This window comes from Salminus brasiliensis, chromosome 1 (assembly GCF_030463535.1).
Source record: "Salminus brasiliensis chromosome 1, fSalBra1.hap2, whole genome shotgun sequence".
Taxonomy (NCBI): Eukaryota; Metazoa; Chordata; class Actinopteri; order Characiformes; family Bryconidae; genus Salminus; species Salminus brasiliensis.
Genome location: NC_132878.1, coordinates 50,220,801 through 50,244,460, shown reverse-complemented (window position 1 = coordinate 50,244,460; position 23,660 = coordinate 50,220,801). Strand labels below are relative to the sequence as shown.

At 39.8% G+C, this 23,660-nt stretch overlaps 1 protein-coding gene across 1 annotated transcript; it reads left to right on the top strand.

Moving 5' to 3' along the window:
• The first annotated feature begins 12,917 nt into the window (after positions 1 to 12,917).
• On the top strand, positions 12,918 to 17,535 carry gorab (golgin, rab6-interacting). Its single transcript, XM_072695998.1, has 5 exons — positions 12,918 to 13,125; positions 13,457 to 13,805; positions 14,349 to 14,450; positions 14,573 to 14,713; positions 15,863 to 17,535. The coding sequence occupies exons 1-5, from the start codon at positions 13,062 to 13,064 to the stop codon at positions 16,272 to 16,274; spliced, it is 1,068 nt and encodes a 355-aa protein (XP_072552099.1). The 5' UTR covers positions 12,918 to 13,061; the 3' UTR covers positions 16,275 to 17,535.
• Positions 17,536 to 23,660: the final 6,125 nt, after the last annotated feature.

Below are 23,660 nucleotides of genomic sequence, written 5' to 3'. Positions count from 1 at the left end.
ATTGATTTGTATTTCATGGAGTGAAATAAGTATTTGATCCCTTAGTATTCATTAGCAGTTCTGGCTTTTACAGACCAGTTAGACACTCCCAATCAACTTGTTACCTGACCTGAAGCCACCTGTTCTCACTAATCACTTGTGTGAAAAACACCTGTCCACAGAATCAGACAGATCACACAGATTTCAAGTCTCCAACATGGGTAAAACCAAAGAGCTGTCACAGGACCTCAGAGTCAGAATTGTTGACCTTCACAAAGCTGGAATGGGCTACAAAAAGATTAGTAAGGTGTTGGATGTGAAAGTAACAACTATTGGTGCAATTATCAGAAAGTTTAAAGAGTATAACATGACAATCAACAGACCTCGGCCCGGTGCTCCAAAGAAGATTTCGCCTCGTGGGGTGGCAATGATGCTGAGAACAGTCAGAAATCGTCCTGCAACCACTCGGCAGGAGTTAGCAAATGACCTGAAGGCAGCTGGGACCACAGTTTGCAAGGAAACAATTGGCAACACTTTGCGCAACAATGGATTCACATCCTGCAGTGCCCGAAAGGTACCCCTGCTGAAGAGAGCACATGTGGAGGCGCGCCTCAAGTATGCCAATGATCATTTGAAAGATGAACCAAGTTATTGGGAGAAGGTTTTGTGGTCAGACGAGACCAAAATTGAACTTTTTGGCCTCAACTCCACCCGCCATGTGTGGAGGAAGAAAAATGCTGCCTATGACCCCAAGAACACTGTGCCCACCGTCAAGCATGGAGGTGGAAGCATAATGTTTTGGGGGTGTTTCTCTGCCAAGGGTACAGGGCTACTTCACCGCATCACTGGGAAGATGGATGGAGCCATGTACCGCACAATCCTGAGGGACAACCTCCTCCCCTCTGCCAGGGATCTGAAAATGGGCCGTGGTTGGGTCTTCCAACATGATAACGACCCTAAACATACAGCAAAGGCAACAAAGGATTGGCTCAAGAAAAATCACATTAAGGTCATGGAGTGGCCCAGCCAGTCGCCAGACCTCAATCCGATCGAAAATCTATGGAGGGAGCTGAAGGTCAGAGTTGCCAAGCGACAGCCCACCAACCTTCATGATTTAGAGAGGATCTGCAAAGAAGAGTGGGCCAAAATTCCCCCTGGTGTGTGTGCTAAACTTGTGGTTAACTACAACAAACGTCTCACCGCTGTGCTTGCAAACAAAGGCTTTGCCACTAAGTATTGAGTGTGTTTGGCAAGAGGGATCAAATACTTATTTTCCTCATTGAAATACAAATTAATTAAAATATATTCTTTAAAATTATATTCTGGATTTTTGTCTTGATATTCTGTCTCTCCATGTTAGAATATATCTACCATTAAAAGTGCAGAAGGATAGTGTCTTTATTAGTGGGCAAACAAAGAAAATCAGCAAGGGATCAAATACTTCTTGGACTCACTGTATATCTCACAACCGGATCTACCCTATAGACGACCTAGCTGACTGCCCAGGGGCAGCTTATGACTGGGAGGTGGGCTCACAGAAGAAAAATATATATACACGTATTTAAAGTTATTTTATTTAGCTTTTCACATAAAATGTGGTTGGCTTTACCATTCAGTCTGTGATTTACCAGTAAGTCTTATCTGTATGCATGCCTTAAGGACAGTGGTGTCAACATGTGAAAAATACAGAACTTGCTTTCTTCATGTTTTTGTTTAGTACTACTTGTAAATGTAAATCCAAGTGGGTGGGTAAACTGTCTTGGCTAAATTGAGGAGTCAACTGTGTAAAAATAAAAATAAAATACTCCCTGATCTTGCTGAAATAAAGTTGTACTATGCAAATCTTATCTTGTCATGTCATATCTTAACATTTTAAATATTTATTCTATATTTATCTATACACTGTCCATACAAGTCCATATGCATTTTCTGTTTAAATATATTTACCCATTTGCCCTACATGAGTTCAGACCACCCATTCATGCTGAAGTTAGAAGCAGTATTTAAGCCTTGAATACTTTTTTGAAAGAATTACAATACAAGACACCACACAACACACGGGGCAGCATTTCTCAAATATTCAGGAGCATCATCAAGAGCGTGATCTTAAACTAGTTGTAATGTATCTCAGAATCAATCAAACTGACATTCTGACAAACTGAACCTACTACTAACCTGTAAAACATAAAATGCTTTTAAAATGGTAACTCTTACATGGCAATCGTTTTACCTTTAACATTTGAGAAATCTAAAATATACTTTCTTGTTTTTTCTGGCTTAAGTGTCGGACTTCATAATGGCAGGTCTCGTTTCATAAGATACAAACCTCTAATTGTGAGGTGTTGATCTCTGTGGAACATTCTGGCCCTAAGTCTTAAACTCAAGTGTTTTTTGGTCTCATGCAGAGTTTGGAAGACAGCCTCTCCTTGGCCCAGCTCTGGCTCTGTTCAACAGCAGTAGCTCAAAGCCAGATGTGCACTGTTGCTTTGCTTTCCAGAGACAGGTAGTTGAAAGCTTGCTGAGAGCTGGAACTGCTTCCAAGCTGAATCTTCTGAACCAATATCAGGACAGAGATAACAGGAGAGGCTCAGTCCAGGCCTGGCAGGGCATTTGCAGCTTATCTTCAGGATACTTGCAGGATCTTCTAATTGTTCAAACACATGCCACTCTCCCACTTAGCTCTGCATCCTAGGGTTGAGCATACTTTTTGGAGAGCGCACTCTCCAAAAAGATGAGACCCAATGTCATTAGGGTCATACCTTGAATAACACTGGGGTGGTGCCCTCAAGGATACATGTTCAATGCCCTTATTAATGTTGTTTTCAGATGCAAAGCACCTCATGGTAATGGCCTGTGACTCGCTCACTCAATTATCATGCTTAGTAATGCTCATGCTTAGACTGAAGATTTAATAGATCATAGAACCTCTCTATTTCACACACAGTGCACTGGTGATTAGGACAGTGAGATGGCCTGGAGCTGTGGGCAGCCGTTCTCGGAGGTCCCTAACCCTTGCCTATGTGTGCATCAGCCATGGATGCCAGTTCAGTTTCTTTCCACACACACACAAACAGTCTGCCACTGATTGCTCTGATACCAACACTGAGATCCACCAGCTCATCACCAGTTAATACTGACAGCAAAAAAACAAAAAATCTTGAAGCAGAAAATCGGACCAAGCCAAATGCCACAATATTGGGCCAGAAAAAGGGGTCTTCAATAACATTGAAAAAAAAGGAATATGAGGAGGAAACAAGAGGGCGGGGCTACAGACTAGACACAGGCAGGAACAAGGAGGAGACTGAACCAGAACAATAACCAAAGCATATATATATATATATATATATATATATATATATATATATATGCTTTATTTATTGTATATATATATATATGTTATTTTTATATTGTATTATACAAAAATAAAATATATAACTAAATATAATAGTTATATATATAATATATAACTAAAAGGTGTGTTATTCTAGATCTAATTACTCACTAGGGCAGTTTAGCCTAGCCAGTTCACCTACCAGTTGGAGGTTGGAGGGAACCAGAAAACCCAAAGAAACCCAAACTGGCAAGGGCAGAACAAACCACTCTTATCTCTACTAATTTACTTACTAACCCGAAGCAACGATCGAACTCACAACACCAGGCCCCTGGAGCTACACAGCCTTCTGAAAGAGCTATTAGACCTGCTCAGAGTTGAATCTGAGAGCAGGCGGTCCAAATCAAATGTCTTCAGGGGCAACACTTTGGGCTGAACTGTTCTAGAGGCATGGTTGCCTAGCTAGTCATGAGTGTAGAGCACCAAGGACACCCAATGAAGCTCTGTTGTTGATGTTAACGCCTACTATTCAGTAACTTTATGAAAACTATGCAAAATGACTGTGTTATTATTATGTAAGATGAATAAAATGCTTTCCTCAGAAATGAACTATGTGGGATGTCACATTTCACAGCGTAAGGTACTTTGAACCACACACAAGAATATCATGGCTTCAACTCTTTCAACATCTTTTTTCAGCAGTGCATGACATCACACTGACATCATCTGGGCACCATTAAACTCTTTGCAGATGGACGACTCAGGGGTCACGGACAGAACCCGAAGCACAAAAGTGAACCACATCTGCCCCAAGGAGGGCCTGGTGATCAGACATGTGGGGGGAGTGTGACCACGTGGCCTTTCCAAAGAGCCATTAGACCTGCCCCGAGTTCAACCTGAGTGCGCAGGACGCCTCTGACCCCTAATCATCCCCAGGTTGACCTCAACCCGGCGTCCCTTCTGGTCGGCTCCCTGGATTGGCTGTTTATCTTGCCGACATGTTTCCTGCCTGATTACGCAAAGTGTGTTTTTATTGATGGCGCCGAGTCAAAGAAAGGGCACCATGCGCACTTGCTCAGCCTTCACTGACTCCCGGCTAATTGCCTTTGAGTTATATCAGGACCTGATTGGTCCTAATGACACAGACCTGCTTTCAAACATCACATCCACCTAAGGCCTGTCCAATGGACCTGAGCTTGGCTTTGTCCTTGCATAATTCACCACTTCAAGACGCATCACATGGGAATTTGTCTTAGTCACGTAATAAATAGCTCTTGGTTTTGGACGCTGCAGCTCTGCGTTTGTAGAAAATATGTTGCCTTTGGCCAGAGGAATGTCCTCTGGCAGCGTTGCACGTAATGCATCATGCTTTCCTATCTGCTTCGCTTTGAGGGAACCACCTTGTATGATTAACGAGCCTACAGTATGTTACGCTCATGAGAACTCTTTTACTCCGGCTAATTTTAGAAAGGCGTGGTTGAGGTGTTGGGTGATGTTACGGCATCGTTCTCATCCGCTTTCTTAGATATGACAGGATCATAGCATGGCATTTCAGACAGTGGTTATATTAATAAAGATGACTGTGGCTAGAAAATCAGTATCACTGTCCCTAGGGGGCAATTTCCTCAGGCAACCTTCTGTAGAACTGTCTTTCCTCCACACAGAACCCAATCCAAACTGCAGAATTTGTTCCACTAATGGACTGTGCGTGGGATACGCTTTCTTACACGCACTTGCCTTTGTTTCCCTCACGTTTCAACTTATGAACCATAACATGGGTTAGTGTACCTCAAAAGGAAACTACGGCCCACTTCTCAGGTCTCTAAGCAAGCCCCACCTCCACACACATGGGGTTAGGTTCTGACCAGGACCTCATTGGTTCGAAGCATTCATAAGCACACAGCAGTGTATGACCGCTCACTCTTGCCATCTGGAGCCCATGCATCAGGCCGTGTCCCTGCCGGCCTCTGTTCGTCCTCCGCAGAGGTGTTTCGCCTTTTAAGTGCACAAATAATTGGCCCCCAGATGGATGAAAGATGTGGCTCTGCTGAGAGAGGGGTCATTATTGTTTTGCTTGCCCTGAGTGGCCTAGATGGGGACTCTCTCTCACTCTCTCTCTCTCTCTCTCTCTCTCTCTCTCTCTCTCTCTCTCCATCTCTCACACAAACATTCTTCACAGCTTGTTTTAGCAGAGTTTATTAAATACTGCTGAAGGATGAATGGGAGGGCAGAGGCGTAATTGGCCTCACTGCACTTGAACTGCACATTACAATCACTTGTGTTTGTGCTTAAGGGAGACCGGCATCCATTTCAGTCGCAGCTTGTGAAACGATTCTGCTTAAGAAACTTCCCCCCTCGCTGGACTGGTCATTAGGGTAGCTGTAATAGGCTGCGATTACTGTTTGTATATATATATATATATATATATATATATATATATATATATATATATATATATATATATATATATATATATATATATAGACATATGTAGTATTTCAAAATAATACATAATTTATTAAATAATATTAAACATCATATATAAGAATCATTTATAACATGTTGGAGTATATAATATATACAGCACTATAATAGTTTATACTGTAAATTAATATATAATATAATTTACTGCAGCACTTATAACAAATACTTAAGATATATTATAATTAAGAATTACAGGTCAGTTATAACAAATATAAATTATAGTAATAATACACAGTAGTAATTAAAGAAGTAAATAATATTAACTTGGAACACATATCTTGCACTGTCATGCAAAATCCTTGTAGCTCCAAAGATGGCAAAGGAAATCCTTCAAATATTTTATTAAATGGACCAATAAATAATTGAAACAAAAAGTTAAATAATGTCCTATATAACAGTCAGAATGTAACTAATAAATAAAATGGATGCTTGAAAGGAGCAGGGGGAGTAAATGAAAGAGATTAACATGCCGTCAGCTGTGCTCTGGAAGCCCTTACTTCCGGTTCCCTGTCCGATGAAGGATGCGTTCATGACAACCCTCCACCTCCAGGGCAAAAAGGGCCAGCACATCAAATGGGATCTGCCAAAGAAGCCTGCCAATTTGTATGAATTAATAGGTGATCGTTACAAGGAAACACTTTGAGAAAACAGTCATGTTTTATGTGAAGTATTTAAAGCCGAGAACAGTGTTGCTGTTGGCAGGTGGAACCAGCAGCTTCAAAAGAGTGGCTCATATTCAAAAGCTTAGTCATTTCACTGAGAGAGAGAGAGAGAGAGAGAGAGAGAGAGAGAGAGAGAGAGAGAGAGAGAGTAGGAGGGGTGCACCCTCATCTAAAGATGGAAACTTTAGGTTTGTTTGGATTTGTGAAAGAAAATACAAATGCCACCCAGTAGTTTAAAAGATATTCCTTCTGTCTACAGTGTTGACTTCATATTTACTGTAGATGTTTAAGCGCTGGTGGTCTGGATCAGTGAATTGAGGTCTTCACATTGCCTCTGAAGGGTCGTTTGAAATGAAGATTGTTAGCTCACTGTCTTCATTTCTTGACATTTCCATGCGGAGCCTCTGTCAGCGGCCCACAGCAGCTCACCACTAATAAAGCTCAACTCACCCAATATGTGCTACTGAATGACACATGGTTATGGTTATGAGGGGGAATTAGGTGCACCGTTGCATGACATTTATCCTCAGCAATTTCCGAACAAAGTTCTTTTCCATGTTGGCTGAAACACAAATGCTCAAAAAAAGAGGTGCTAGAGTTTTTTTACACTCCTTTTGCTGTTTGCAGGATGTCGTTTTGTCCTCTGTGACCTTCTCAAATGTGGCCGTCCAAACGCTTAGTACCATCCAACCGCTTAGAATCACTTTTCATAGTCATTTTCTTTTGTTATGTTATGTATAGTAACAAAGCAAGTACTCTAAGCTATCACTTTTAGGGATCCTCCTTTGGTAAAGTGGTAAAGTATGACACTCATTTTTACATCTCTTTTTAATATATTTCAAAGCTGAATATATGCTTAATACTAACAACAGTATCATATGAATTATTATATTATATTAATACTATGTTAACACTATGTGCGTGTTTTAACAGAACTATTCCATAATATTTACAGAACATCCCAAATGTTTGGCTGTTTTGCATTTATTTTTTGTAAACATAAACAATATAAACATATTTGAGTGTGCAACATTTTCCTTTCCCATGATTGGTTATGCAGGATTATGCTCCTGGCATCATATATGAGCATACTGGGCATGTCCCCACCCCCATTGCGTAGTCATTCCTGTATTCCTGTAATCCAGGCTATCTTCTACATGGTGTACATTTATATTTGCTGCCTGGCCTCAGTGTTAAATGATCATTTTCTATGCTGTCAGTTTTATATATATATATATATATATATATATATATATATATATATATATATATATATATATATATATATATTTTTTTGTATATCTATTGTTTTCATAGTAATGTACTGTAAACAAAACAGTCCATGACTATACAATTTACAGTTTGCTTACTTATACATTGTGACCATATATTTTATGCTGAAATTCTGGCAACCACAGCTGCTGTTTTTTTACAGTGTATATAGAAGCATGACAACTCAAAGAGCCATGTGGATGCTTAAATGCTATCGCTCCAAGTTGTTAAGAACCTAAATACATCTAAATACAAGATGAGAATTTTAGACATTTTAAACATCTGCACTACTGGGTTCTACGTAGTACTGAAAAAAGGGTTGTTCATCCTGTAACAATAGTGGAGCCCTTTTTAGTGCTATTTAGAACCCTTTAGAAAAGGCCTTCAGTCAAAGACAATGACGTGTTTAGCAAATTTGAAGAAGAAAGCATCAGGAAGAGCCTGTTCATAATGTGAGATAATAACTGACCACAAATGGTCGCTCCTTCGACCTCACAGAGTCTGTCTGACATCTGCCTTCCCTCTTGTCACAATCACTGCCGCTCCCCCGAGAGTAAAAAGTGACATTTGATCAGACTGTTTGACGTTTCCATATTATTGGCATGCACGGCACTGTTTACATCGAGCTTTCTGTTTCACTGACCTTCAACCTCTCTGGCCGCAAGAACAAGAACAAGACGGCTGGCTGGAGGTGAAGAGGGGAACAAAAAAAAACAAATAAACGAAATTAGCCACTGGCTCCAGCACGCTGATTTCTGCTTTCCTGTAGGATTGTTTAAGACATAAACATGTATTTACACACCCAAGCACAACATGGCCTAACCTGATCTAGAAACCACTTACGGTCATTGACCTTTAAAGCTCACTTCAGATTGTTAGCACTGAATTAAAGGTGCAATAAGCAACATTTCTACTTACTCACTGCTGCATGGTGGGCCTGGATGGTAATGTTAAAAAAGGACAGACTGAGGAAAATGTTGCTCTGATAAGGCCTGTTCAGGAGGAATTTTAAAGCTGCTAATGAGGCTTACTAATAGAGAACAGGGAAAATGTGCATTATTTGAAAGCCTTTGTTGCTGCACTACTACAATCTGCTCTGGTTTAGGGGTTTAAGTATTGCCTTAGAACCCATTCCACCTATTTATTACCTACTATTACTATTTACAATTTTTTTATCTTATAATATATATATATATATATATATATATATATATATATATATATATATATATATATATAATTTATATTACATACATATATATATATTTATATTACATACATATAAATTACTTTCACTCAAAGCTGACAGAAATATTACGTATTGCACCTTTAAGTTGTCAGCAGGTTAACTTTAACAGTAATTACATAAGTCTTTACATAGTTTAAGAATTAGTGAAGAAAACCTTTAGTCCGGCCCGTGTGTAATATTGTTTAATTTTCATTAACATCATCTTCATCATCTTTAACTATCATTACTCTCATTACTCTGACCATCACTGCCAGGACTATATTAAGTTATACTACACCATGATTATTATATTATGAATATGATGCACACCTCAGCAGTACAACAGTTTATGTGGTCTGGTGACTTTAATCCTTAATTTACTATAATAGTTCTGATCAGAGGAGGGTGGATGGGTCCCCAATGTGAGTCTTGGTTCCTCTCAAGGTTTCTTCCTCCAGCTCTGAGGGAGTTTTTCCTTGCTACAGTCATCTTTGGCTGCTCACTGGGGGTCTTCGATTTTTCATGTTGTTGATTTCTTGTCTTTTACTAATTACTGATTGTGTAAAGCTGCTTTGTGACAACAACAGTTGTAAAACGTGCTATACACATACATTTGATGTGATGCTTTGATTTGATTTTAGCAATGTAATCAATGACAAAAGTATTGTATGGGATGCACAGATAATATAGGTAAATACAGAAAAGAATAGAAGCCATGACTGGATCAAAAATGCTATTGTAAAGCACTCTTACCAAATACTAATAATTCTACAGACACCATATGATAGTATAATCTGTGCAGAGACATTTCTATTCTGACATTTTATTTGACAGCAATGCTAAACTCATCAAACATGTCCTTAGTTTGTGTTTGACCCCTCTTACAGCTGTAATATCTGAGAGATCTGAGCACACATTTAAGTCATGTAAGGAAATGTACCACTTTTGTTACTCATCTTTTATTCCACTATAGACAGTTACTGGATTTGGACTGGAGTTAGTTCAGGTGTGTTGGTTCTTGCTGTTAGGTCAGGGTCAGGAAACACAAAGCTGTGGGGTTTTGTGCAACTGTTCTTAGGCATATGAGAATCATTTATTTACTTAAAACAATAACAGTAGAAAACAAACTCACATTTAAACACAAATTAACATTTAAAAAATGTAGCAATAAGGAAGACTAGTGCTCCGGTGATTGCTTTAGTTAATCAGTGCTAATCAGGCATGCAGCCAAGTCTTGTTCTACCTTTTTCAAAATGTCCTATGACCTATAGCATATATTTATAGGTACACCTGGGTAAGTTAAACTGTAGGTATGATATTCAGATAAGGCTAAAAGCACCATATCAGAAAATATAAGTATACATTGTAGACAAGATTTTTTTGATAAATCACTGAATCAGAGGTTTGTTGACAAATTTGATTAACACACTTTTGAAACACTCAATAATGAGTGAGCTGGGTTGAGTACTTGACAGAAAGCAGAATAAACAAGAGAACATATATATATATATATATATATATATATATATATATATATATATATATATATATATATATACAGTCATGCCCGAAAGTATTCATACCCCTGTCAAAGTTTGACTTAAATTTACTTTTATTTAACCAGAAATTATATTTTTGCCTGGAAATGACACAGGCATCTCCCAGGAGATAACACGATGATGTACAAGAGGCATCATTGTGGGAAAAAGTATTTCTCAGCTTTTATACACATTTGAACAAAAAGTGGCATGTCCAAAATTATTCATATCCTTCTCAATAATTAATAGAAAAGCCTTTATTGGCTATTACAGCAATCAAACGCTTCCTGTAATTGCTGACCAGCTTTTTGCATGTCTCCACTGGTATTTTTGCCCATTCATCTTTAGTGATGAGCTCCAACTCTTTGAGGTTCGAGGGTCTCCTTGCCATCACCCTGATCTTTGGCTCCCTCCACAGATTCTCAATTGGATTCAAGTCAGGACTCTGGCTGGGCCACTGCAAAACATTAATGTTTTTGTCTGCTAACCATTTCTTCACCACTTTGGCTGTGTGTTTTGGGTCGTTGTCGTGCTGAAATGTCCACCGGTTCCCAAGGCCAAGTTTCTCTGCAGACTGCCTGATGTTGTTGTTGAGAATCTTGATGTATTGCTCTTTTTTCATGGTACCATTTACTGCGATCAAGTTCCCTGGTCCATTGGCTGAAAAACACCCCCAAAACATTAGGTTCCCACCACCATGTTTGACAGTGGGGATGGTGTTCTTAGGGTTGAAGGCTTCTCCTTTTTCACGCCAAATGGTGCACACATCATTGTGGCCAAATAATTCAATTTTTGTTTCATCTGACCATAAAACAGAACACCAGAAGTCTTCTTCTTTGTCCAGATGAGCATTTGCAAAGGTCAAGCGGGCTTTTGTGTGCCTTTTCTGGAGAAGTGGTGTCCTCCTTGGCCTGCGTCCGTGGAACCCAGCAGTGAGCAGTGTCCGTTGAACTGTCTGCCTTGAGATGTTGCCACCAGCAGAGTCCAGATTCACCAGGATGGCCTTGGTGGTGATCCTTGGATTTTTCTTCACCTCTCTCACTATTCTCCTGGCCAGCACAGGTGTCACTTTTGGCTTCCGACCACATCTTCTGAGATTTTCCACAGTGCGGAACTTCTTGTATTTTTTAATAATACTTTGCACTGTAGCCACTGGAACTTGAAAACATTTTGATATGGCTTTATAGCCCTTTCCTGACTTGTGAGCGGCCACAATGCACAGCCGCAGGTCCTTAGTGAGCTCCTTTGTCTTAGCCATGACTGTCCACAAACCAACTGCAGAGAGCTGCTGTTTTTCTCCTGTTGAGTTGATTAAAACAGCTGTTCCCAATGAATCAGGGTAATTAGGATGCTTTAAAACAGCTTGGACTATTTGGAATGGTATAGAACTTTGGATTTTCCCATATACTGTGACAGTTTTCAAAGGATATGAATAATTTTGGACATGCCACTTTTTGTTCAAATGTGTATAAAAGCTGAGAAATACTTTTTCCCACAATGATGCCTCTTGTACATCATCGTGTTATCTCCTGGGAGATGCCTGTGTCGTTTCAAGGCAAAAATATAACTTCTGGTTAAATAAAAGTAAATTTAAGTCAAACTTTGCCAGGGGTATGAATACTTTCGGGCATGACTGTATATATATATATATATATATATATATATATATATATATATATATATATATATATATATGCTACACCTTACAAGTGGGTAGGATGGCTGGACAGGTAAGACAAATTGTTGAAACAACTGAGCCATACTTTGAACATTCATTTATAGTACAATATTTTATATATTTACGACCTATGTTTGAAATAAGATGAATATACACATCTTTGTTACACTTACTAATTAATTATTTAAATAAATAAATAAATAACTAAATAAATGAATTTATTAATGAATGAATGATAATAATAATAATAATAATGATGATGATGATGATGATGATGATGATGATGATGATGATAATAATAATAATAATAATAATTATTATTATTATTATTATTATTATTAGACTCAGAATAAATAGAATAAACTTCGTTTGTAATATTTAAAAGCTGACTGTAAATCTTCAACATTTATCAATGGTGTTTATGTAAAAACGTAGTTTATGGTCAGTTTCGTCCCAGATATCAGTCTTACGAACCCATAGGACTGTTGACGATCTCCCAGCCACAACCTGTTGGCTAGACGTGACTTCCCTTACATTGCCAGTCATTCAACACTGGTGCCTTTCTCGCACATAGTTCGCACATACGAATTGACTTTATTTACACATCTTGCATATGAGAATGAGTCTACTAGGACAGCGTACACATAAAAATAAACGAGGTATATATATATTTTGGGGGGTTTTGTTTTGTTTTAGAATGGCAAACTCTTAGGCTTCCTATTCTGGGTCCCGTCGTGGGTCTTGAACGTGGCATAGGCTGTACACAGACATGGCTGCTGAGTGAATTAGTTTTCAGACCTGCATCTTGGTTTTGTAGAAATGTGACACTTTGTGTTCATTTCAGCGCTGGGGACAAGTGCAGCTCAGAGTGAGACGATACAAGTGAGAGATGGCTTCGTGGGCTGGTTTTTCAGACGAGGAACTGCGGAGATTACAGCAGAAAGGCGAGCCCAGTAAGTTCACTGAGCTAAAGCTAAAGCTAACGCTCAGCCCTCTGCGACCGTAGCTTCAGTGAAACCCGTTAAATATACACATGTGTGTGCATAGCTGACTTGTTATTTAACCTTCAGTTCCACCTTAAATGGTGCAGCAGCTATGATCTGATGCAAGTTGGCTAACTAGCTAAGTTAGCTACAAACTCCACCTGCTGTAGCTACCATTTATGGTGGAAGGGAAAGTTGAATGCGAAGGTAACTTCAGCCTTGTTTACATGCTGCCGTTTTGAACACACACGCTTTCCACCGAGGTAAATGCTGTCCCTCTGGTTCTGGTCATTCTGAACAGATGATCCTGCTGTCCGCGCCGCGCTCGGGCGAGGGCGGAGATCCGCTCCCACCAACCGGAGCAGGCAGCAGCTGCAGCGGGAGAGAGCTCTGCAGTTGGCCGCGATGCAGAACGATGAGGGTGGCTCACCGCTGTCTCCTGACCAGCAGCTCAAGCGTCCTCCACCCCCCAGTCCCAGTCCAAGTCCCAGCCCCAGCCCCAGCACAACGGTTCCGAGCAAAGCATCTCAACCTAGACCCGAGGAGCCCAAGCCCAAGTCAGAGACGGGAGCGGTGAAGCACGAGCCAGATCCACGACCAGAGGATCTGCCAGAGATGGTCAAGGAGCTGGACAAAGTGGAAGTGGAACTGTTAGTAAGTCTAGTGCCTTTTCAGAGAGTGACAGAAATGGAGCAAAGCCCCAATACAGAAGTTACAAGATGCACTTGTGTCCAGACTGCATTTTTTTTTTTGGAGTGAGACAGCCAATCAGGATAGAGATTATGTGTGTCAGTTTAGGTTCAGGTATTGTCACCTAGAAGCTTTACAGAGATTTAAAGCTCTGTCCAAGCTCAGAGTGAGCAAGCCTGAGAAAAAAACACCCTGTTTAGGGATGAAGAGAGAGTGGACATTGTCCTATAGAGGTAAATTAGGCTATGAACAAGTAAATAAATGTCATGACCGGTCAAGCTGTCTACCCGTATGCGATGAAGTGCACTTTTTGCAGCGATCATGTGTATGTTTGATGTTATTCCAAAATGTTCTCCCATGCTGGTCTTTGTAGTTTGGTAGATCTCTTCTATAATGCTGCAAAAGCTTGAGGTACTGCAGACATGAAAAGCACTGCTGTGGTATTATGATTGTTGTCCGGCAATAACTACATAACCACTACGTTCTTTATTTAATCCTTTCAGACGGGAGAAGACTCGTCTGCAGCAGCTTCAGTGGGAGCAGCGGGTGATGGAAGAGAAGAATAAAAGGACGAAAGCCCTCCTTGCTAAGACCATCGCTGAAAAGTATGAGCAACACACTAACCTAAACTATTGGCATCCGTTTCTGAGAATGCTCCGGTACCCCAGATGTGCTGGAAACTGTACAGATTGTTTTAGGTTGTTAAGTTGACCTCCTTGTTCCACAGATCTAAGCAGACACAGGCTGAAGCTGTGAAGCTGAAGAAAATTCAGAAGGAGCTTCAGGTTCTGGATGATTCCGTGTCAAATGACATTGCAATCATCAGGAAGCTGATTGAGCAAGCCAGCCTGGAGTACTCCATAGCATGGTAAAGACCCAGTGTTTCTGTTGCATCTGTCTTGGGTTTTGTTGTAATTGTTTTGAAGCAGCAGTATTGCCAGGTAGACTGAGCACAACCCAGCAACCATCACCAAAGACTGCTAGGTTAGGCTGTATGTTGCTTGTGAATACTTGCTGCACTATTGCTAATGCAGGTAGTTGTGAAACGTAAATGAACCTTCATGCACTTGAGCAAACGTTCAAATGAGCATTCATAAACAATTTTATATAATTTTGGATGTCAGGGCAATCAACACACACTCAGTGAGCACTTTAATAAAAATACTGCACTAAACGTCTCCTTTTGCCTCATTGTGGCATGGATTCCACAACATGATTACGTCCCAAAATTAAGGTGTATACTGGATTCAGAATGGGGACTGGGAAGGCCACTGAAGAACACTGAACTCATTGTCATGTTCATGAAACCAGTTTGAGATGACCAGAATCAGTATGTATATACCAGAGAAATGTTTACAACACTTTGTGGAATCCATGCTACTAGGAATTAAGTCTGGTTTGAAAGCAAATGGAAGCCCTGTTCAGTGAATAGTGTTCTTAATAAGGTGCTCTGTGAGTGTGTATGTATGAATGGTCCTGTTTAAATATTGCATTTTAAGGCATACCAGAGTATGCACTTACTGGGACAGTTATTGGAGGTCTAAAATACTGATCTTTGGAGAGTAATCTTAATGTTATGGAATGGGACAGTCACTAGTCACGTGTTGCTTTATACTGGAGATGAAAATACTGCCCTCTAGAGCATACACTGCTGCTTAAATCAGTATGAATATGAAACACTTACAGTCTTTCACATGAAAAGAACAGTTCACAAACTTTGTGCTTTGGTTTGAACTGTACGCAGTGATCCAGATATCAAAGACAATAAGCAGTGATGCAGATCCACATAGCCCATTGACTTTTTGCCTTCATGTGGCCTGTTCCCTTTGTTTTCAAGCTGAAAAATGCTTTGGGTACCTATGAAAATGAATCATTTAAGTGGATTATACCTCACATCCACTTTCTACTGGTACCAAACAATACAAAATGCAATGCTTGCCCCTACTAGTGCTTTCTTGACCACATATGCCTTTTAGATAAACTTAACTTGTTCTTTGTCCCCTGTTGTACGTGGCAGGAAGCGCCTGGAGAAGGCAGAGGCTGAATATGTGGTGGCTAAACTGGACCTGCACAAGAAGACTGAGGTGAAAGAGCAGCTCACAGAGCACCTCAGTGCTATCATTCAGCAGAACGAGCTGCGCAAGGCCCGGAAGCTGGAGGAGCTGATGCTTCAACTGGAGCTCAACGCAGACGAAGAGGCGGTGGCTCCAGAAGGCCACGCCCAACCGACTGCTCAGGATGGGGACAGAGAAAAGGAGAGTGCAAGCCTCCCTCAGCCTGCTGTGGTGAATGGGCCCACAGTAGAAATGGATGAGAAAACACAGATGGATAGCAACGATGTTAGCAAGGACGGTGCCACAGTGGTTCCAAAAACAAACACAGAACAGGAGAGGGAACTGTGTATAGCTACTGCAGAGGGCACGAGTTAGCCCCCACCTTCCCATCCTCCTCTCTGTACTTTGGGGTCTGTTCGACTATAAAAGAGAATGAATACTCTAGCATTTTTCTTTTCAGCCTAATCTCTTATCTACCACATCTGTAGCATATTGCCACGGACAGTAACTCCGGCGTGTTTCTCTGTACTTGATCAAAGAACTATAAACTCGCTGAGTTGAAGCACATGCCCATTAGCTTCCACTATAAATGTGTTGTTTTTTTTGTTGTTGTTGTTTTTTTTTTTTAAACCAGTGGTTTTCTGTTCTTTTATAATAGTGGAAATTGTCTATTAGTTTACTGTAGGCTGCACACACAGCAGGTACAGATTAGGCTGAAAAATGCTGGAGTATTCCTTTTAAATGGGCCTTTTTTCCCCCTGTGGTTTTATATTATTAGTACAACAGCACTACTCTGACTTTGTGAACATATTAAAGGCCAGCTTTTTACACGAGCCAATGTTTTGCACAAGCTGATTACCAAAAGACAGTACAGATAAAGTCAGTGTGTTATTTATTACAATGAATAATGTCTTGGCAAGCTTCACGGGATGCTGCTCTGAAACCTTAAAGGACCCATATCGTGGAAAATCTGTTTTTCCTGACTAAATAAAAATGTCAGTATAATATATGTAAACACAACTGTTCACTCCACACTCCACTTCAGCATGCTTTTAATTCTCTGTTTTTTGTCATCTCATGCAAACCAGTGCCCTTACATGTATCTGCCTGAACAGCCTACAGCAGTTGAGCTCCGCCCATTTACACAGAAGATATATAAAGAGTTTCTGCCCAGACTGCTATGTAAATGAGAGCAGCCAATCAGAAACAAGATTATTTTACATAAATTGCTTGTTTAAGTCAAAGGGACAGGGGGAGGTCCAGCATGTTAATATGACATACAACAGTTTATGGTGATGGTGTGGTGCATAAACCACGGGAATGTTAAATGAACAATTTTATATATAGGGAATATGGGCTCTTTTTAAGGCTGGTTAGTTTCTTCTCCGTTTAATGTATTTGTTTTATTCTGGCTGAATTTGATGTGATCTCATAAAAGCTCATTAGTGCTGTATAATCTTTCTTTATGGATTCCCATTATGTTCTTGAGGTATTTATGTATTGTTTTGCGGCCTGGCATTCATTTTCCCAACTGCTTCCTTTGGGGACTGTATTCTCAGAAAGAACTGTATTGTATTCTTGTGCAACACTAATTATATCTTTGTGTGCATTTCAGCACCATTATAACTTCCTGAAATGTGACTTTCCTTTTCTTTTTCAAAGTAGCAGTTGTGGCAGATGGTTTGGCTGTGTTGGGGAGTCGAGCACACCAGCTGCATCAGCAACCCAGTGACAGTGTTTAGACTGAACACAGCGAAATCTGCAAATGACGGCAAGAAGTAGCTTAAAGCAACTGTGTCCAAATCGATAATGGCAGATTTAAAAAAAAAAAAAAAAAAAAAAAAGTCGTGCAGGCCTGATTCTGCTTAAGATGAAAGCAGCTCATTTTTTTCTAGGAAAAGGGACTTGGCTTGGACAGTGGAGCGAGGGGCGAGTAGCTGTATGGTATAGGCCTATTTTTGTGCAGCAGCACTGTGTATAACGTGGTGGGGTGTTTTTTTTTTGCGCCCTCTCTGTATGAATTATTCAGAAAAGAAAACTCTCAGTCGACGTGCTCCCAGGAACCCGTAGACTGGGCAGTGTGCTCACAAAAATGGTAAGACGATATCTTCTAATTTATGGAGGTTATTCAGCCGGCTTCAAGTGCTGCTGTCAGCTCGTTACTGGCCGGCCGCAGTGATGATGACTGATGTTAAATGTTAGCTCGCTAGTTCTGACAGGAGGTCGGCGCTTTGAGTGTTATAACGGTATAATTAAAGCAGCGAGAGGAAAGGTTATTGGATGTGTTGTAAATGGCGACAGTTTAATGCTTTTTTTTTTGACGTTTCTTGGATGACTAAGATTCGTCACACCTTTTATATCGTCGTTGTCACGCAGAAACGTCGCGTCTTCATTTGTTGCTTTTTTCACTACGCTGATTTTACACGTAGAATCCATGGACCAATAGGAATGCGCCAAAATAACTGCGACGAGAAAAGGATTAAAAATGATTATTTATTTAGAATTTAAATTATTATTATTATTATTATTATTGCTTTTTTATTTATTTTTTTTTATTTACTTTTTTATTGGACACAGTTACCATTTGGAGAAACGAGATGTATGTGTGACGACGACGATATACAGGCTATAGGCGTATTTTATAAAAAAAAAAATTAAAAAAATAAATAAAAAAGCCATGTTTTTATGTTACATTTTACGTTTTATGTTTATCTTAATATTATTTCAAACAGGCTTATTTTTATATCTCACGTTTGTTGCTAATACATCAGTTTGCTATTAAATGTGAAGTTTTTCATCTCCTTTCCTCAGTATCTTATGCTCTTCTGGAAGATTCACACGATGGTCTTACGATCTTCTCTTTCTGTACAGCTTAAGTTGTTTTAGACGGTTGTCCCAGTGTCCTCACGTTCATGTCTCCAGGCTGTTTCCTCTGCTAGGTCGCCTTTATAGCCCCAATAATGAAGCTAATTCATTTCAATCATTTATCTTTATAGGCACCTGGGACCGATTTGTTCGGCTCCGAAATACAACAAGAACCACGGCGTGTTTAATAGAAGTCATAGCAGTAATCAGGATCAGCTCTCTCATTACTGGAAAGACGGAGAGATCAATAAAACAGTGGATTAGGGCCGCTTCTCCACTCCTCAGCGGAGAGGACGCAAGTACGTTTATAAAGGCTGGGAGGTTTTTGGCCACTGCTGCTCATGGCACTCCTGCTCTGGACCCCCAAGACCCCCAGACGGTTTAAAACAGACTGAGTAACCCGAGAGCTGCGGGGGAAACGGCGAGACGAGCTTTTCTTGTAGGTTCTCCCATGCGGGGTTATAGTGGTCACTGCAGCCCGAGGGTCTCCACTCTGAAGCTCAGTGGACGGACTGGGCGCAGCATCAGGTTATTAACTGAACAGGTAAAAGGATCAGTCACTACTGTCTCAGTCGCGTCGGTGAAGATTCAAACACGCTGAATATTTAAAGATTTGTACTTTTCTTATTTCAAATATCTGCTGGGCTTTTTAACCCATTAATGTCCAGATCTGACATTGCACTCTTGGTTCTAGGCTTGTCTGAACGCAAATCTGAGGAAAAGATTTAAATGGATCAAAACGTGGAAAATGTTTCTTAACTTCTTAACAGAACAGGAACATTAGAATTTGGTTGTGTATAAAAGTATCAAAATTAAATGTAATCAAAATAATAATAATAATAATAATAAGATCAAAAAAAAAAAACGAAAATAGTCTATAACTACACAGACAGAACAAATTCTGTGGCCTTTTCTAGCCTGGACAGAAATTATTATTATTATTATTATTATTATTATTATCATTATCTTATTTGCACCATCATAATCTCGAATAACATTCTGATATCATTCGATTAAAAAAAATGAATACACTATTTTTTAGCTTAAGGTTTTCAAAATTCCTAAAGCTTTTTTATAAAGCGGTTGATCAGGACTTTTATCATTTTATCATTTTAAAGCTTTTTAAAATGTTAGTTATTCCTAAAGACCTGCGTTCGTAGTGTAGTTTATTTCAAATGTGTGGTTTAATAATCTCATTAAAATCATTGTTTTTTGTGATTGTCCGGACCTTCATAATTCTTTTGATTACTTGATTATTATTATTATGTTGAATGCCGCGGTCCAGTTATTGTACTTTGATCATTAATCCCTGCGTTTTATATGTATTATATGAATGACTGTCATTTATTAATATGTTTACATTCATAAAAGTCGGCGAACCTAATGTTGTATAAATGATTGTGCGAGTAATAGCTCTGATATTTCGTATGTGCGTGTTTTGGATGGATTTCGGAGTAGATGTGGTGTATTGATGTGTTTTATGAGTGCGTTTGGCAGAGTGTGTCCGGGCCTCTGCTCTACTGACCCCCTGCTGCTGATTAGAGCACCACCGTCCTCCCTTATTTCCCTAATGGCTCTCTAAGAGGCCTGCTGTTCACTCTGCGCTGATTACAGAGGCTTCAGTCCGCTTTACACACACACACACACACTCACACACACACCAGCCATGCACACGCGCGCAACGTCTGCACGGACGCAATTGAAATAGATCTGATAAATTAATGACTGAATCAAAGGTCGGCGACTTTATTCTGGACTCGCGAGCTTTAATCGTTATTTGGTGAAAGCGGTTGAATTAAGCAGAGCTTCTGTGGGACTGAGTGTACCTCGTTGCTGCAGTTTATGAACACTGGTGAACACTGGTGAACACTGGTGATTTTACACTGATGATTTATTTTCGCTTTACAGTTTAAAGCCCCATATTAAAAGCGCCGAGTTGCCATGACAGCACCAAAACCTCGAGCTGACGTCAGACTCTTAAATTCCTGCACCTCCATAAACACATTCTGTACTTCCGTAATTACCTCGACACAACGACAGTTTGTGTATTACAACATTGTTCAAATAACAAAAGAATAATAATAATAATAATAATAACAATAATTAATATAATGTTATATATATATATATATATACGTGTTGTCCTCATATTATGTACTATTAACATATTCTTATTATTTTATATTAGTGGTATTCGTAATATCGTTACATTACTACTACTACTACTACTAATAATAATAATAATAATAATAATAATACTAAAGTTCCCACATTGTCTTTCTCTTTTGTGTCTGATGTACTCTTTGTGAAAATATTAAAATCTCTGACATGATTTAACATGAATGTTAATGTTAAACAATAAGCTGATTTCTTGAATACAAATATTTATTAAAAACTCGTACAACAAAATGTGCATTTATCATGACAGCGATATTAGTAGGGTTTTTAGTGACGTCATAACCAAAGCTAATTTGTTAAGTCATGGGAACGGCGGCACCTGCCGCGCGCACCTCTATTCGCGGTTCAGAACAGCTGACGTCATTCTCCAGATATTACAACTCTTAAACCTGAGTCTGGCTGATATTCCGGGTTTGTCGTGGGACTGATCGTCAACCCTTTATCTGCTGTGAAACTCAATGCCGTGGAGTTAAAGAGGGATTCGTGACATCATACAATTTTCTAAACAAATTACACACATATAACGATATATTTTTTTTAAGTATGTATCTAATATATATAATACATAATATATATTACATATATTACAATATATATATATATATATATAATTCTCTCTTTATGTGTTGATTTAATTCATGAATTATATTTGAGGGTTTATATAAATTCGTTGCTGTTACTGTATTGTTACTGTAAACAATACTGTTATTGTATTGTTTATGTCTTCTGTATTTGTATTTTGGTTTGGCTACTACAAGCCCCGCCAGTCTGCCTGGTCCAGGACCTGCGTAACCCCCTCACATCTACACAGCATGAAACATGCCTGTCCTCTCTGTTTGCCGGCCTGTTAGCTTTGTCAGCTCCGTCGTGCTGGTGCTGGTGTCGCTTCGCTTCGCTGTCAGGGACGTTTGCGCGTTGCCATGACCACACAGTAACGGTCCTTTGTAGTGCGAGGTAGTCAGGGACGGTGAAACGGTCTCTACGGCAGAGACGGAACACATCAGCCCCGCTCGGAGACTTCAGACTCCTTCAGCTTTGTTCAGGGAGCGATGTCGGAGCTGGAGAGGCCCGCGCGCGGAGGAGGGAATGTGGAGAGAAAAACTAATGATGAAAGAGAGAGAGAGAGAGAGAGAGAGAGGGAGAGAGGGAGAGAGAGAGAGGGAGAGAGAGAGTCGACTCCATCCCAACGGCGGCTTAATTAAATACATGGAAAGAACGAAAGCAGCACATCTGGTTTCAATCTGCTTTGCCTTTGATGGCATCAAGTGTTCTTTTCCCAGATCTGCAGCCTGGAGAGCCGAGAGGAGCTCAGACTGCAGCCACAGCGCACTGATCCCCCCCATACCTGAAACACACACACACACACATGCGCACGTTCCTCTTTCCTTGTTCTAAGTTGTGCACCAAAGTTGAAATCTAACACACTTGACGGTGTAACACTTCATGAAGAGTGAAGGCAGGAGGAAGGGCAGCAGAGTCTGAGCAGGTCTATTGCTGTTGGTTTTATGCTCAGAACAATAGTAACGTTTATGACTTAGTCCACTGACTTGGTCAGTCCTTGGTCAAGTTATTAGTCCTAAATAACAGTAATCCTGCAACCTGGCTTTCTTATTTGGGACCCAGGACTAATAATCCAACATCATTACCTGACTTCATTCGGCATGTGTGGCTGAATGCAATCAGATCCTCCCAGCAATGTTCCAACATCTAGTGCAAAGCCTCCCCTGAAGCTGTTTCTGCAGTAAAGTGATGGGGATGGTTGAGAAGGAACGCTCTCCTCCATTTAGACATTTAGGGGAAATGAGTGTATCAGAGCATGTGGTGGTATTCGTTCAAGGGAAACCCAGATAAGATTAGAATTAATACACATAAACAAATAAGCAGTCCAGTGTGATCTGAAGTGTGTGTGTGTGTGTCTATCTAGTTCATCTAATCAGTCCTTCATTAAAGTAAGTCAGGTGAGCTGCTGGTGGGACTGAACACATCCGAAAAGAGCCAAACAAAGCGCAAAGTGTTCTCTCTTCTAGATACAAACAGAAGAACACTGTCAAGACTGAAAGTGTTACATGTTATTTACGCTTCTGGACGTCTGGCTTTGGTGTTATTTAAATCACTTACCAAAAGTGTTAATTATGAACAGCACTCGTGTGAGGGACATTGGTTAACGCTATTTAGTGATCCTACAGGCACTGTACTGTTTATATGGGCGAGTTTCACTCTGTGGAGTGAGACCTCAATGCATTGCACATCTCTACAATATTCCACATCAACCCCTCTGATTTCATTTCCCCACTTTACACTTTTGACATGTGTAAAAAAGCATTTGATCCATTTACAGACACTTTAATAATCGTGCAAGCTATCAGTGTTTATACTCCAGTGACAAAGTGGTGTTAAAACTGGACTCTACTGGACTTTACTGCGTATATGTCCTCTAACCAGTAGGTCAATAACCATAGGCTAATTTATTCAGTTTGTGAATTCCTAAATTCAGTTTGGGAAGCCCTGGTCAAATTTTCTCGGTTCAGATCCTCTACAGAGACAAACTGCTGCATATTCTAAAGCATAACTGTATTTGCTTCATTCAGCGAAGAATTAAAAAATTAAAGAAAACAATGCTACTACCCAGTGCGTTAAATTGATCAAATATAATCTATTGAAAAGCTTAGGGCACCTATTTATTTATTTATTTATTTATTTATTTACAGTCCAGTACTG

Coding starts and splice junctions, on each gene's coding strand:
- gorab (XM_072695998.1), top strand. CDS start 13,062: ATGGCTTCGTGGGCTGGTTTTTCAGACGAGGAACTGCGGAGATTACAG. Junction 13,126..13,456: donor ACAGCAGAAAGGCGAGCCCA/GTAAGTTCACTG, acceptor CATTCTGAACAG/ATGATCCTGCTGTCCGCGCC. Junction 13,806..14,348: donor GACAAAGTGGAAGTGGAACT/GTTAGTAAGTCT, acceptor TAATCCTTTCAG/ACGGGAGAAGACTCGTCTGC.